We start from the raw sequence: 16,674 nt of genomic DNA, 5'->3' as shown, positions 1-16,674 counted from the left end.
TCCCTTAGCGTTTTGCTACAAAGGCAATTTCATCAAAAAAATATAAAAAGACCACGAACGCAATAAAAATTATAATTTACCACCAGATCAAATAACCCCATCTTTGAGGTCATTTCGTCAAATTTCCTTCGTCATATGGTCTATTTTGAAACACTATGTGATCTATGGGTATATTTGAAAATATCAGACAAGCTTGAGAGCTTGAATGGGCTATTGATCCAGTAGTCGCGCGCGAGAGTGAGAGAAGCGGACGAAGCCGCCTTCTCTGATAATGATGGCAACGGAAGGCGGAAAGATTCTCTACCTGGTGTACAGAGGATTGAGTTACGGCCTTACTCCGTTGGTATACCTACACTTACGATGGCGCCACTTTCGCGGTCTCGAACATCCTATTCGGTGGCGAGAGCGCCTCGGCCTTCCATCTCGCGATCGCCCTCCTGGTCATCTCCTCTGGTTTCACGCCGTTTCTCTAGGTTTTACATTCTTATCTATATGATCGTTTATACACATTGCTTATCAAGCCAGCGAGTGAAAGAATGTTTAATTTTGTTTGAATAATTTACGTTTTCTTTCATTCTTCTCCAAACTGAATGAGTAGAGAATATTAAAAATTATAAACGAGGAGATATCTTAACATTTTCTATCATGTTCAAACGAGGAGAAGTGAATTGTGAATTAGACAAGTTGCATTTCATAGTTTAATTTGATATGGTTTGATTGCTAATCAGGTGAAGGAATGGCAGCAATTCCCATGATTAAATGCTGCATTGAACGGAGACCTAACATGAACATACTGATGACAACCACAACTCTATCAGCATTGTAAGCCTATTTTGTGATTGATTAATTGAACAGGGGAGAACCACTTAAAGTTATTTGTTCTTCTGGTTCTACGATTCTTCAACACTTAAGATAATGTCTTGTGTGCAGCACCAAAGATATTGCATTTGTAGAAATTTGTTTTTGCATACTTTCACTTGATTATGAAAGTTGAGTAGAGCAGTAGGGTCCAATAATTCCAACAGCTATAAAGAATATACTCATTTCCATCTGTTACTTAGTCTTCTACAATAATTTCAAATTTCTTACAGCTAAGAATGAAAATATAAACAATGTGTTTAGCCTTAGCTTTTGTTGAAGTTTCTTTGATCTGCAGGTTGTAGGTAGTAAGAATAGTCATACTAATCATCCAAAATTATACACACTAAGAAAACAGTTACTTCTTTGGCCCCTTTTATTATACTACTTAAGTTTTTATATTGCACTTGTTTTCTTCCTTCTTACATTTCCTTTTCCTTTCATACACAGTCAAGTACTGAAGGATCGTCTACCGAGTAATGTCATATATCAGGTGTGTATGTACAGGTTTTATCAAGCTCCAGATTTATGGTGTTTTTTTTTCACATCTCATTATCTATTTTCAACATTACATTTGTTAACAAATTTAACATGGTAATAGGAAGAACAACCATAAAAGGGAATCTCCATTATTTGGGAAATTATAAAGCAGTAGCACAGTAGGAGGCCAGTGTGTGGTAACTAATAATGTTATTGAAAAGAGTGCAATTATTGTACACTATTTTCTCCTCCCTGGGTGTGCTTATTTATATGTTGCTTTGAGTGATAATTTTTTCCTTACCATTATTCACATAATAGGTTACACCTATGTATACAATATTAAATCTGTTTTTCCTTGATCAAGATCAATTAGGAACTTTGAGATCTTCCTAATTTATTCTAATATCTAGGAAATAAAATAAGGATTACTGTAGGAAAACAATTAAGTGTAGCTTGATATTTTCTATACATACCCTCAAGCGATTGATGTTCTCCAAAACAAGGACCGAACATAGTTTAGTTCAGGCAAGGCTGAAACTGGACTTCGGTTAGAATATCAGTTGCATGTTGCCTTGATGGAACGCAGTTGAGAATGATTGACTAGGTTTCATTTTTTTTTCCACATAAAATGTATATCAATCTTGATATGTGTAGTTTGATGTGGTGAACATTTTTTTTTTATAATTGCGATTGCATGTTGATTGACACAAAATCCGGATAGGATCTGCAACTCCATTCTTGAGTTCGTCCTATCACTAGGAGAACCTGTATGATCAGCATCTTTGTAAACTTCTAGAGTTCAGTTGATTGTCTAATCTGAACATGCGATTTACCGCCAACTGTGAAGTGGATATTTGGACGATTGTGTCACATTATAGATCAGCTTACTCACCAACCATTTGTACTGCATTTTATCATCCGTCTATCCATTGGTTCAATGCATCAACTTGATATGAAGATGCATAGGAGTCTCAGCCGGCTTGCACCCTCTCATGTCGGTTTCACATAAGAGATCTAAAATGTACTTGCGTTGAGCGACTAAGATTCCTTTGTGGCTCCATGCTACCTCCACCCCTAAGAAATACCTCAAATGTCGTCTTGAATTCTTTATAGAAGAGAGACTTGAACCTTGTGCTCTCTTCTTCATGGTTTCCTGTAAGAACAATCTCATCATCATATACAATAAAACTATGATTCTTCCATCAATGAAGTGTTTCATAATTAAAGTGTGGTATGCTTCTGTCTTAGTCTATACTTAATTGAACTAGGCTCTAGGTAATTGTTTTAAGTCCATACAGTGTATTCCTCAATTTGCAAATATTCTCTTGTGTATTTAGTCTCAAACATAGGCGAAATGTCCATATAGTTTTATTCCATCAAATCTCTATTCAAAAAGGCCTTTAGGACATGACGCTAAGACAATGATCAATTCAAGTTAACAACAGACATATGACACATTGCATTTAGCTTTGCTCAGGAGCAAATGTCTTGTAATAATCAAATCTTGTATGTCTAAATGTACCATTTTCCCACTAGACTTTCTGTGTCTATTTTCCATTTTCCTTCTGCTTGACTTAGAATATCCACTCACAACCCACTATTTTCTTGTGTGGTGATAGCTCTGATGTGATACATGTGCCATTTTTTTCCATGTGCAGGATATTATCCTTGGATTGCTTTGTTCCATTTAGAAAAAATAATAATTTGTAGTGTCAATTGTCATAAACAGAGTTAGGAATACAGTTTTTTGGTTATTTAGCAAATGAAAACTTGGCTATATTTGTTTCTCTCCCCTCACTCTAAAAATATACAATACTATGGATGTCACATTCATTGAAAATATTCCATCCTACATTCTGCTATTCAAGGGAAGAATAGCACTAGTGAATTGCAACATCGGGTTCATATCTAGTGTCAACTTCCTCATCTTCGGTATTGCCCAACTTGTCCCACAAAACACCTATCCTAAGTCTAGCCTTGTTTATGAGCTAACTTTCGAGCATGATCAACTTTCTCCATATGTATATCAAAACATCTTTTCCTGATTATTCCCTGATGGTTTATGAAAGAAGGAAAAACCTCAAGCCTACACTACCTCAGCATTGTCAAGAGACTTCTCCAACCAAGTCAAACCTGAGAAAAAAAGGTGTATTTGATACAAGCCGTGAGGTAAAATTTGTATGTTTTGCAAGGGTGTACACGCACCATTTAAGAAAAAAACGATATGTCATTAGAGATGTGATTGGATGCACCTAGTCCACAACCCAACGTGAATGAAGAAATGTTGTAACTTGCATTGAACAGGTGCTGCAGATTAAAATTGGGAGAACAAGATTATGAAACAAGGGAAACAGTTAAGCCTAGATTGGTCTTATCTGTAGTTTCATCCCTAGATTATGGTCCAAATCAGAAGTATTTTGAACTTAATGGTCTAGTAATGGAAAATACTGGCTCACTTTATCCCAAACCAATGAAGAACAAAGATTTCAGTCAAAGTTGAAGTTTGTTCTTGCTATATTCTGGAATGTACTTAGTAGCCATCATTGTTCATGTATGTTAAGAAAGGAATGGTGATTTCATTGCTCCTTTTGCACCATCCTCCAATGAAGTGAAATGATTTCTTCCTCTGTGGATTTTGTTTATGCTAATAGTGTTGAGTTTATTAGATGACATGAAACATGTCTATACTGCGCAATAACTTCCGTCCAATTTCCTTTTTAAAATTATGCATTTTATGAACCCAACATCATTATATTCTCATTTGTTTGAACTCTACTTTTGAACCAGTTTGCCCCTCTTGATATACCTGCTGCTGTAGATGCTTTTCTTGAATATTGGAGACCAAATGCAATCTTGTTAATGGAGAGTGAGCTTTGGCCCAATCTGATCATGCATGCATCCAGAAATGGTGTAAGTTTGTCTTTATGGCGTAGAGTGAGATGACTGGATGTCCCAATGTATTCCGGCTTGTGTTGCATTCAGCTTTTGCCTTATTAGCCGGTTTGTTCTTTAACACATAAATTAAGCCCTTCTCTAACTTATCAGGTCGCACTGGCATTACTAAATGCTAGGATGTCTTCTAAATCCTTTGCAAGTTGGTCAGGACCTGTTGCACTTCCTCTGGTGTCGCTGATGTTGTCAAAGTTTTCCTTGATTTCCCCATTGGTATTTTCCTTCTTTTTGTGCAATAATCTGGTGTCTTTATCCTCCTATTGAGTGACAACTTATTTTTTCTTCCATGCATCTCATAGAGCATGACTCAGGGAATCAATCTTCAGCTGCTTCAAGCTCCCCCTTTTATCATTAATTTTTCTGGTGATTTGAAATATGGTAAGCCTGTTTTCATGCACAAAGCTTCAGTAAACTTTGACATTTAAAAAAAAGACTCTGAAAAAACATGAAAATGTGAAATATTTTATAGCATTTGAAGATTTCACTGTTTTTCTCACATAATGAAATTACTTTCTTTTTATTTTCTGTTTTAGTCATGGAAGAGTTTGAGATGATTAATAATGACACTGGAGATATTGAAGATCTGCGGGCACTCATTGGTAATAGACAGGTGTGGATGGCTGCATCTATACACAAAGGAGAAGAAGAAGGTATTTTTTTAATGATGTTCCCTTCTGTTTCAGTATGTGACAGTGATATCATCACATAGTGGACTAAAAAGCCAACTAAATGAAGTAACTTCTTAAAATCTTGAGCACACAATCTTGTGTAGAACCTGTAGGTACTTTATGGCAACTTGTCTGACAAAAACATTTAACATTGGAGTAGAATAAGAGTGGCTTACAAACAAATAAAACATTGTATAACTGAGTGCTCCATCAATTCATTATTCATAGAGGACTAGATCAGTTTAGGATAAATTGCACTTTCTTGTTAGGGAAAAAGTTACACATAATTTATCATCATATTACAAGCCACTTATTAAAGCTTATGACCATAATCTAGAGTTTTCATTTGATATGAAACTCTTATGTTTATCACAATCAACTGAACAACTTTGTAGGATTCTATATCCTAATGAAAACTAAAGTTATTATATATAGAGAGAGAGATACAGGAATGAGAGGATATATTGCAGACTAAGTCTGAAGTTTTTATTGAGATTTCTATATGTACATAAACTACGAATTTGTACAAATGTAACATGTACTACTAATTGTACTGCAATTATTTACATAAGGAAAAACATAATTATTCAAATCCCTTGATTTGTGCAGTCAATCTTAAACGGCTTCATTCCTTGATTTTGTAGTTTACATCTCTATAGAAACTACTGGCAGTAATTCAATTTCAGCGATTATCTCTTAAAATGCTTCCATTTGATGTGTAGTTATTCTCGGAGCTCACAAGTGCCTGAAGGAACGGCATCCTGATGTAGTCACTATTATTGTGCCTCGGCATCCACATCATGGGCAGGAGATTGCTCATGTAAGATTCACAGGGATTCTTGATTTACAACTTACAAGTACTTATGTTTACCCAATTGTAATACACGGATGAGCAAAGAAATATAAAAGAGTTCTCCATAGGTCCAAGTACTCAAAAGCCAAGGAATATATTTCACAGTACACTTTTGCTGTCTTGGGAAAGATCTTAAGATGGAAGTGAATCTGCTGACAATGATGTCATCTAATGTTGATGCCTGAAATTCTGATCAAAGTATATTCCCTATTAACATAAGCTAGCTATTTGTTTGGAATCTACCGTAGTTCAGTTCACTATGATGAAATTTTCTTGTTTATTTCCTGATGACAGAGACTTACAACCAGTATTATTCGGATGATACGTTAATCAAGTGTCATATACCTGTCCCTTGTAATGCAGGAATTGCAGAAACAAGGAATTGGTGTGTCCTTGAGGTCCCGAAAGGAAACGATTGAGAAAGGAAATAGCATCTATGTGGTCGACACTTTAGGTTTGTCTTGTACTGTTATGACATTTAACTTTCAAAGGATTTGGAAAATTTCAGTTTCCAAACTTGAGATATCTAACAAAAGATTCCAAATGGGATTGATTTTTTTTCTTTGTGTATGTGCAAAAAGGATTTGCCTGACATATTGGTTTGAACTGTATAGATTTTAATAACTTATACCTATTTGTTTTCCCCCATCTCTCCACCCCCTTCTATTTAATGTTCAAAACGCTTCTTGCATTTTTTTTTCAATAAAAGTTGACTTTTAAATAAATAAAAACTTATACCTACTTGTGTTTGAAGGTGAACTGAGACAACTTTATAGGTTAGTTCCTATAGCTGTAGTAGGAGGATCTTTGTTGCCTGGTTTAGCTGGACATAACATTTCAGAAGCAGCTGCAGCAGGCTGTGTAGTGCTCACTGGTCTGTTTATTTTTCTTACCAGAACTTTTGTTTCTGATCTAGTTATTACCATCTTATTGAAAATTCTGTTTGTGGTAAAACTCAGGACATCATGTTGGTCATTTTTCTCACATGGTGCACGAAATGCAGCGTTTAAATCCTTCTTCCGTAACACAGGTGCACATGACTGAGTTTTTTTTATGTATTCCATTCATGATTCCGTTACTTCTTCCTCAACTTAGTGTTGTCATGGTTTTTCTTTTTCCGTATTACAAAACAGAGTTATTTATAAAAATGAATACTGCAGATTTCTGGAGAAGAGCAGCTTGCAAATATCATTGACCGACTTTTAAGTGACGGAGAACTCCTGAAATCACATCAGCTTGCAGCAACACAGGCATACCGTGCTTTATCATGTGGGATTACTGAAAGTGTTTGGAATATGTTAATCTTCCACATTTTTAGCAAAGATTTTTCTTCACAATCAAATTTGGGATCCTACAAGCTCAAGTGAAGGTAAAGTACCTTTGCCTCTGTATACCACTATAGTAATTAATCAATCCTTACACATACTGGCACCAATTTGATGGAAGGTTCTAGCATTACTAATGTCTCTAAGTGGTTAGATAGTCTGCTTCTTTGAGAGGGTTCGACCCCTACTTGACGCGTTTCACCTTTTCAAAAACAAAACTCACATTGTTGTGTTCTAATTTATTTATTTTACCAGGGTGTCCTTCAAATAAATCTCTGGCGAGGCTAGCCGAGCAACTCACTGCTATGACATGACATACCACTTCATCAAGGTACTTTCATTGAGAATATAACATGGCCCCATTTGAAAACACTTATATTTTGGAAACACTTTCTTTTATTAAAGTATTTCATCTGAATATTAATTTAAGTGAGATAATGTTTTTAAATTTGATTACGTTTTCTAGTCGAACTCAAACCCAAATACCGTTCCAAAAAATGTTTTCAAAAGGGCATACTTGGTATCTAGATTTTTTTTTCTTTTCTTTTGATGAAATTTAGTTTCCAAATGTTTTTTATTTGAAAACATATCTAACTAATATAGAAACAAAAATAACAAGGCCTAGTTCGGTTGGTTTTAAAAAAAAAAATCAATCATAATCAAACATTATTTCATTCACATTCTTATCCATTATATCACTCAATTGATTAACTAAAATACCTTTTATTTTTATTTTTTATTTTATCATTATATATTATAAAAAGAAAATAACCTACTCAAAATCACTACCCATCAACATTTTTAAATAAGCCCAACCGAATAAGCTCTAAAAGTGTTTCTAAATAGGACCATGCCAACCTAAAATGTATTTGACTAGTTATTCTCATGTTTAATTCTCACTGTAAGAACACTCTGAATTAAAAAAAGGTGCAAGCACTTGGGTATTGCTAGCAACCCAGAGCTGACAAAAAATAAATAAAGAAGTAATTTGAATAGAATTGAGAATCATAATTTGATATCAAGCTGATTTACTGAGTGTTTAGTTATGATTTTTGTTTTTTAATCTTTTTGGTACCTGTGGCTGTGTGGAGGAAGGTGAGATAGTACATCAGTTTGTTTGACTAATGGGTTATTATTACTACTATTGTAGACAGACAAAGAAAAAGGCTTGAATATGATTGAGAGGAAGGTGAGTGGTCATTTTGAACGCTAATCCCGCCTCAATCTCTCTCTTTCTATATCTTTCTACATGAAGAATCGTGAAAGCTTAAAGGTAAAACCCTTCACTTTTGCCAACATACAACTGCTGTACTACTTTAATCTATAGGAAGAAGAAATAGATAGACAGACTGTAAGGTGGTAACATCCAAAGTAAAAGAAAAGAAAAAGCTTACTAGTATATATTTATTTCAAAATCTTGTTTTTGTTTTCTTTTCATAATTATGACTTGTTTGATTTAGGGTTATTTGAATAACTTGTTATTTTATTTGGGGTTTGTTTGATCTTGGGTTTTTTAAAGAATTTTATAGGGTTTATTTGAAAATAGAAAAAAATGATTTACAGTACCCAGTAAATAGTATTTAGGTAGGTAAAGTGAGTGGAAAACAGCAATGATTCAAACAACTTCTTCCCTCATGCTCAATAATCATTCCTTCTTTAGTCAGAAGAAGATTCTTCTCTTTTCTTTAATCATATTAAACAGCACGCTTTCATTGTGTTCCCTCCTTCTCTTTTTCTGCTATATGGTCAATTTTCTATATGGAAAATAAATTAAAATTACTTTTTTTTTTTTTTTTTTTTTTTTTTTTAACGTTGAGTTTCACATCTCATTTTGGAAGTGCGGTTAATTCCCGCAGATTAAGCACATAGTCCGCAAATTTATTCACCAATTTAACCAAACGAGTGAAACTTGTCGTTTGACGAGCTCGAACTCAGGACCTCAGAAAGACTGGGACCTGGGGTTTCCACCTCTATGTTAGAAGGGGGTTTCACATCTCTTTCGGAGTGCGACTAATCCTCGCGGGTTAAGCATATAGCTCGCAAATCTACTCAACCAATTTAACTACCGATTTTATAGACCGATTTTATAGACGAGCAGAATTTGCCGTCTGACGAGCTCGAATCCGGGACTTAAAGCTGAGGACATGGTATCCACCTTTTCCTCTGGGATAAATTAAAATTACTTGAGAAGATAGTGAAAATAAATAGTTTCTTTTTAATATTTTTAAAAACACTTATGATCCAGTTATAATTCCCGCGTGTGGACATCTCTCTATTCTCCAATGGAGATTCTTCTTCCTTGTACTATACTCTTCCTCTCTCTTTCATCCTCTATACTCGCTATCGCCGATGATGACACAACCGCTCTCTCCCTCTTCCGATCTCAGACCGATATTCACGGCATTCTTCTCTCCAACTGGACTCTCCTTAATTCCGGCGCCGACGCCTGCTCAGCTTCATGGCGTGGAGTTAACTGCTCAGGCGGTCGAGTCATCTCCCTTAAGCTTCCTTCATTAGATCTCCGTGGACCAATTGATGCACTCTCCTCCCTCCTTCATCTCCGTCTACTCGATCTCCATGGCAATCGTCTTAACAGCACCATTGATCCAATCTTCAATTGCACAGGTCTCAAACTTCTCTACTTATCTGGTAATGATTTCTCCGGCGGAATTTCGCCGACGATTTCCTCCCTTCGCAGACTAGTTCGCATCGATCTTTCTAATAACAACCTCAGAGGTTCAATTCCTAGCGAAATTGATAATCTCAGTAGACTTGTGACTCTGCGTCTCGAAAACAATGAGCTCTCTGGTCCAATACCTAAATCTCTATCTTCAATTCAAACTCTTCAACAGCTCAATCTGACGAACAATGAATTCGACGGTCACTTGCCTGAGAATTTACAAAGGAGATTCGGTGAACAGAGTTTCTCTGGAAACGCAGGTCTTTGCGGAACAAATCCTTTACCTGTTTGTTCCTTCGCCAATACACCGCCAGAAACCACCTCCCCTCAAACTGTACCGTCAAATCCTTCGTCTCTTCCAGCGAGTACAAATATAATCGATGATAACGGAAAGCGTAAACACAGAGGACTCAGTCCTGGTGCTATTGCAGCAATAGTGATCTCCAATTCATTAATCTTCCTAGCTATGGCTTCCTTCTTCGTGGCTTATTACTGTAGAACTCGTTCCGGCGAGACATATTCACAAACTGGTAGTGAACGTGGCGGAGGTAAAAGAAGGAGCAGTTCATTCTCCGGCGGGGAAAAGAGAGTATACGCAGCTAGGAATGGCGGTGGTGGTGCTGACAGTGATGGAACGACGGCATCAGATCGTAGCCGTCTGGTGTTCTACGACAAGAAGAAACAGTTCGAGTTGGAGGATTTACTTCGCGCTTCAGCGGAGATGCTTGGAAAAGGTAGTCTAGGGACTGTTTATAAAGCGGTTCTTGACGACGGTTACGCCGTAGCTGTGAAGAGATTGAAGGATGCAAATCCATGTGCTAGAAAGGAGTTCGAACAGTATATGGATGTAATTGGAAACCTAAAACATCCAAATATAGTGAGATTACGAGGTTATTACTATGCCAAAGAGGAGAAGCTTCTCGTATATGATTATCTAACCAACGGAAACTTACATTCTCTTCTCCACGGTAAACTTACTAGTTACACCATCAATCTTAAGATTCTACGGACTGTGATTGATCGATTTCATGTTGGTTTTCACAGGTAATCGAGGACCAGGAAGAATTCCATTAGATTGGACCACAAGAATCAGCTTGGTTCTAGGAGCAGCCCGAGGTCTTTCTCGCATCCATGAAGAATACTCTGTAACTAAGATCCCTCATGGAAACGTGAAATCATCAAACATCTTGCTCGACAAAAATGGCCTAACCTGCATCTCTGATTTCGGTTTATCCCTTCTTCTCAACCCATCCCACGCTGTTGCGAGATTAGGCGGTTACAGGGCACCTGAACAAATCGAGATTAAAAAACTCTCTCAAAAATCAGATGTTTACAGTTTCGGAGTTCTGTTACTGGAAGTCCTGACCGGAAAACTCCCATCTAAGAATACATCGCCTACTCGCCGCCGACAAGCGGAGGATGATGAGAATTACGAGATAGAAGGCATGGATTTGCCGAAATGGGTGAAGTCAGTTGTGAGAGATGAATGGACTGGTGAGGTTTTTGATAAGGAATTGTTAAGGTACAAGAATATTGAAGGAGAAATGGTGGCGATGCTTCAGGTGAGTCTGGCATGTGTAGCGGAGCAGCCAGAGGAGAGGCCGACAATGGCTGATGTGGTGAAGATGATAGAGGAAATTAGGGTTGAGAATTCACCGTTGGGTGAGGATTACGATGAATCGCGCAGCTCACTCTCGCCGTCTCAGGCCGCCACTGAAGAAGGGCCGGCAGGTTATTGAACATTGTGTTTGCATCTTCTCAGTGCAAATCAAGATCCTTTATGATTGATTTATTTTCATTTGTTTGTTTTAATTGTGTTATTATTGTTTTCTTGTATGTCGAGTAATGTAAGTTATGAAATTTTAACTAGTTGTTTTATGTTGTTTCGTAATTAAACGAAATAAGGATTTGAAGTTTGAAAATTGTTAAATTATGAAAATTGAGTGAAAAGAGAAATAGTAAGATAAGATAAGAAGAATCCAAAAATAATCAAATAAAGTAGAAAATGGGTCCATTCTTTGCTTTCATATGGAGTCAGAAGATAGCAAAGGGAGGTACACAACATATTAGATCACTTTCTCTTTTTTGAACAAAATTATTGAAATAAATATTGTTTCACTAACCATATAAAGTGTTATAAGTTTTGAAATTAAAGTGAGCTTCAAAGTTGATCTGGATTATTTGAATTTTGATCGAATTACTAAAATAATATATATATATATTTAAATTTAATAAAAATAAAATAAGAATATTTTAATTAATGAAATTAATAATTTAATAATTAGAATAATAGTGATGTGTTAGAGAATTTTTAAAAAACTAATTAAAATAAAAATAAAATTATATCAAAGAGTTTCAAATAAATTTCATTTTTGGTAAAAGCAATATTGTCAAAATCTTACAAACTTGTAAGATTATACCTAAATAATTATTTTAATTTTATATATTTAAATATAAAAATTAATATTAAATAAATAACACTATAAAAAATAATATTTGTAAATTGAACTTTCTCTAAAATCGACACTGATTAGGGGGAGTGCCTAACTAGGCTCAAGTTTGGGCTAAAAAATTTCTATAACTTCATAGTAAATGTGGGCTTAAGTAAATAAACTATTGCAAATAGATTGAATCTGTAACACTATAATAATGATCAGACAAATAGAAAATGAAACTTTTTATAGATAAAATTATATGCAAGAGATCATTGTATAATGTTTTATCCTAAATTAAGTTCAAACCAAGTTCAGAAGCCACTATACTACAGAGTACATACACATCTTATAATCTCTCTTTATCTTTGACCATAATAATTATAATAATAATACACAAATAGGACTGCAACAATGGGATAGATGATGATGATTATGGATCATAACCATTGATATACATTCAATTCAATTCAATCATTTATCCCACTGTTCCTGTCTGATCAATAAGAGTCCCAACTTGTTCTCCACACAGTGCTCTTGATATATTCCCAGGTTCATGGAGATTAAAAATCACAACTGTAAATAATAACAATAGGACAAATCAAAACTCAAAAACATAATGTTTATTTGAGGAAGAACATACATACATTAAAATATATAAAAAAACTCAAACCTGGGATTCCATTTTCTTCACAGAATGTTGCAGCCATCACGTCCATTGGAGACGCGCCTCTGGAAATCAATTCCCTAAACGAGATATGCTCAGACACAACATTTGCATTTCTCGAGTCACAAAGGTACACACCCTCAACATTTGTTCCTTTCAAGACTGCCTCGGCGTGAACTGTAAACAGAAATCTTAATATCTGATATTCCAAAAATGGGGAGGAAGAATTTTATGACTTACTCTCAGAAGCCCTAAGGGCAGATACAGAATCGGTTGAGAAAATTGGATTTCCAGTCCCAGCACCGATTCCGCCAAATATTACAACCCTTCCTTTCTCAAGATGACGAATAGCCCTCTGCCTGCTGTATGGTTCAGCCACTTCTGGCATAGTGAAGGCAGTTTGAACCCGAGTCTGAATTCCCATCTTCTCTAGAGCCGACTGTAGTAATATCGAATTCATTACAGTCGCCATCATTCTGAAAAAATAAACAAATTCAAGCACATCACAAATGAAAACATACATTTTTCTTGATTAATTTAAACAATTCTGTGAAACTTTACCCAATTTGATACGCGGTACATCTATCTAAACCAGTTGAAGTCACCCAAGTGTCCCCACAGAAGAAATTCCGACCTCCAACCACAATCGCAACCTATTAGCAAAATATGGACTAATGAATTACGAAACAGTTCAATCCTTTAAAGAAAATGGAGAAGTAATAATAACCTCAACACCAAGTCTGCAAGCTGTTGAAACTTCTCTAGCAATCAGCATTGCTACCTGTGTGTTTGACACAGATAAAATCAATTCCAATTGGCTGAAAATCCTCTTTAACGATTAGTCTAATCAAGTCTAGTCTACGAAGAACATAATAACCTTAGGATCAATGTTGTGACCGCCAGCACCGGCCAAAGCAGCACCACTAATCTTGAAAACCACTCTTCTCCATCTAGGAGGAGGCTGCTGGTTACTTAATGGTTTTGGCTTCACGATAGTCAACTGACTACCAGGACTTGCTGTTATCGAAACTCCATACCTATATAAAAATGAAACCCAGTCAAGAAATCAACATAAATGACTGATCAAAACATGAAAAGCACAAATAGTTTCCTTTTCTTTCTATCTTTTTCAAATAAATTGTTAAAAGGCAAGAAACAAAAGAAAACACCATTAGGAACAAGACAAAGGGAACATATATAGTTGACATATTTCAAATCAATCAAGATTGTGAAAGAAAGGTACCTCTTTGTTTGTTTTGTTGATGAACTGGTTACAGGCTTTTCATCCTCTGAAACAGTTTTAGACTGTAGAGAATTGCCAACAATCATCTCCATTTTACTGAACCAAGGCCAATGACTAGCTGAAGTCCCTCCATTGTTCATCCTATGTCTCTCCAGCTTGTACCTCTTCTTCAAGTTATCAACTTTATTCTTACACTGTTCAACGCTTTTAGTCTGTTTATCACATCTTTCGCTAACATATACAGCAACTTCTTCCCAATCTCTTCCTCGGAGATTCCCCCTGTTCAAAATCATAAACTTTTCTAAGTAAACATCGAGCAAACACCCAATTGCCGTGTCGCTCCATTCCTCCCGGTCCTTCCTATACTCCCCACCTCCGGAGGTATTCGTCTTATGCTTTTTATACGAATAATGAGCAGTAGTTCCTCCATCGCTAAATTCATCTCCTTCCTTTCTCTTAACCGCGGATTTGCTCGGATCTGATTCGTTTTCAAAATGGTTAACATCATGAGAACAAAACGCGCCGTCACTGAAACTCTCTCCATCTTCTCCATCGCCGCATCCCGTCGGCGGCGGATCTGGACTCCTTCCTGCGGATCGTGAAGTGGGTTGTGGCGGTGGATGACGATGAGATGGAGGGGTGTCGATAGGAATCGATTTTGGAGAAAATCGATGGGAAAAAGCGGCGATGTGGTGGTGGGTAATCGATGGGTTTGTAGGTGGAGGAGGAGGAGGTGCAGAAGGAGGCTGGGGAGGAGCGTTATCGTCACCAAGGAGAGAGAAATCGTCGTCACAGGACGCCATCTTTGGGGAGCGGACGTTAGGGTTAGGGTTTGTTTAGGAAGACGACGTTTAGGGATGGTGACGAAGTAAATTTGATTGGTTAAAACGCCGTCATACGGTGGGGGCGCTACCGTCACGGCCATCTCACGGAGAACGTTAAATAAATCTTGAATCTTGATAAATACAGTTTTACCAAATGTGATTCACGTGCGTGCGGTAGTTACTCCGATAAATTATGACATGGTAATAAAAAAAAAAATCTTTCTCTCTCTAACTAAACTCATATAAGTAATTCTTCTTTAACATACATAAAAAAAAAAAAAAAAAAGCTCACTTAGACGTATGTACTTGTACAACTAGCTCACTTAGACGTATGTACTAATAAAAGGTCATTTAAACATATGTACTATAAAAAATTGGCTCATTTAGCCTCTTTTAATAACCATGGTTAATTTTTTTTAAAAAATTTATATATTTATTAATTAAATATTAATATATTTTTTCTCTCCTTTTTTTTCATTAATTAAACTAGGTAATTTATTTTATTCTTAAATTTTTTTATTATTTTAATATTAATTTCTCTTTTATATTTTATCTTTTTTTTATTAGTTTTTATTTCTTATATTTTTTAAATTCTCATTTTTTAAAAAAAATTTAACAACTTATTTATGAATTTATGTTTTATTGTAATATTTTTTTGAAGGGTTTTTTCTTATTTAATTTAATATAATAAAAATGAAAAAGAGTTTTTTCTTATTTAGTTTAATATAAATAAAAATGAAATTAATAATTTTTTATTTAATTTTTATTCACGATTTATATTAGTAGTAAATGAATTATTTTGTCTAATATTTGATTATAACTCTTTTAGTGTTTGATGAATGAGTTTTTATTATTATTCAATTCTTAAATCTTAATTAATTTATTTTTGTGTTGAAGGATTTTTATTGCTGAAATAATTTTCATTGTTATATTCAATTATTATGATTAAACAATTTTAAAATAATTAATAATTAATGTGAATATAAATATATATATATATAAAAGAAGAAGAAATATAGAGTTAAAATAATTAATAATGAATGCTCATATATATAAAATAAAATTAAAATAATCAATCATAAATACTCATATAAAAATAATAAAAAATTATAAAAAAGATAAAAATAAAGGGTGCATTTATTAGTAATAAATGAAATAATAAATAAAAAGGAAAGAGAGAGAAAATATATTAATATTTAATTAATAAATATATAAATTTAAAAAGAAAAGTTAACCATGGTTACTAAAAGAGGCTAAATGAGCCAATTTTTGATAGTACGTATGTTTATATGACATTTTATTAGTACATACGTTTAAGTGAGCTATTTGTACAAGTACATATGTCTAAGTAAGCTTTTTTCCTAAAAAAAACTTATCAACTTATAAACTATTCAAGATTTTAAATTGGGTGGTTCCAAAATAATTTTGGTTGGGCTTGAAATTAAAAAAAAAAAATTATGAATGAAACGGATATATTAGCGTAATAAATAGTAAATAAAATTTAAAAAATTAAAAATTAAAAAATTAAATAAAATTTAAAAAATAAAAAAAATAAAAAATTAAGTGGTTATGTCAAGTTAAAATGTAAAATAGTTCGTTAGTTAAGAGTTTAATTTAAAATATATGAGTTATATATTATTATTATTTATATATATATATATAATTAATTATTTTATAACTAGTCATTTTAAA

At 34.6% G+C, this 16,674-nt stretch overlaps 3 protein-coding genes across 3 annotated transcripts; 2 read left to right on the top strand and 1 right to left on the bottom strand.

The window, feature by feature from the left end:
• The first annotated feature begins 233 nt into the window (after window positions 1–233).
• On the top strand, window positions 234–8,571 carry LOC124920180 (probable 3-deoxy-D-manno-octulosonic acid transferase, mitochondrial). The gene is made up of 14 exons (XM_047460607.1): window positions 234–473; window positions 729–822; window positions 1,309–1,351; window positions 4,126–4,248; window positions 4,384–4,503; window positions 4,590–4,668; window positions 4,824–4,940; window positions 5,681–5,778; window positions 6,175–6,265; window positions 6,566–6,685; window positions 6,771–6,841; window positions 6,972–7,180; window positions 7,392–7,467; window positions 8,287–8,571. The coding sequence occupies exons 1-12, from the start codon at window positions 272–274 to the stop codon at window positions 7,176–7,178; spliced, it is 1,365 nt and encodes a 454-aa protein (XP_047316563.1). The 5' UTR covers window positions 234–271; the 3' UTR covers window positions 7,179–7,180; window positions 7,392–7,467; window positions 8,287–8,571.
• A 786-nt stretch (window positions 8,572–9,357) lies between these two features.
• Window positions 9,358–11,729, top strand: LOC124920177 (leucine-rich repeat receptor-like protein kinase PXC1). The gene is made up of 2 exons (XM_047460606.1): window positions 9,358–10,784; window positions 10,861–11,729. The coding sequence occupies exons 1-2, from the start codon at window positions 9,419–9,421 to the stop codon at window positions 11,553–11,555; spliced, it is 2,061 nt and encodes a 686-aa protein (XP_047316562.1). The 5' UTR covers window positions 9,358–9,418; the 3' UTR covers window positions 11,556–11,729.
• A 742-nt stretch (window positions 11,730–12,471) lies between these two features.
• On the bottom strand, window positions 12,472–15,080 carry LOC124920176. Its single transcript, XM_047460605.1, has 7 exons — window positions 14,159–15,080; window positions 13,793–13,952; window positions 13,643–13,696; window positions 13,477–13,568; window positions 13,156–13,391; window positions 12,922–13,092; window positions 12,472–12,824 (listed from the first exon to the last, which is right to left on the bottom strand). The coding sequence occupies exons 1-7, from the start codon at window positions 14,959–14,961 to the stop codon at window positions 12,727–12,729; spliced, it is 1,614 nt and encodes a 537-aa protein (XP_047316561.1). The 5' UTR covers window positions 14,962–15,080; the 3' UTR covers window positions 12,472–12,726.
• Window positions 15,081–16,674: the final 1,594 nt, after the last annotated feature.

This window comes from Impatiens glandulifera, chromosome 1 (assembly GCF_907164915.1).
Source record: "Impatiens glandulifera chromosome 1, dImpGla2.1, whole genome shotgun sequence".
Taxonomy (NCBI): Eukaryota; Viridiplantae; Streptophyta; class Magnoliopsida; order Ericales; family Balsaminaceae; genus Impatiens; species Impatiens glandulifera.
The sequence above is the reverse complement of the archived record's forward strand: the minus strand, read 5'-3'. Positions and strand labels throughout refer to the sequence as shown.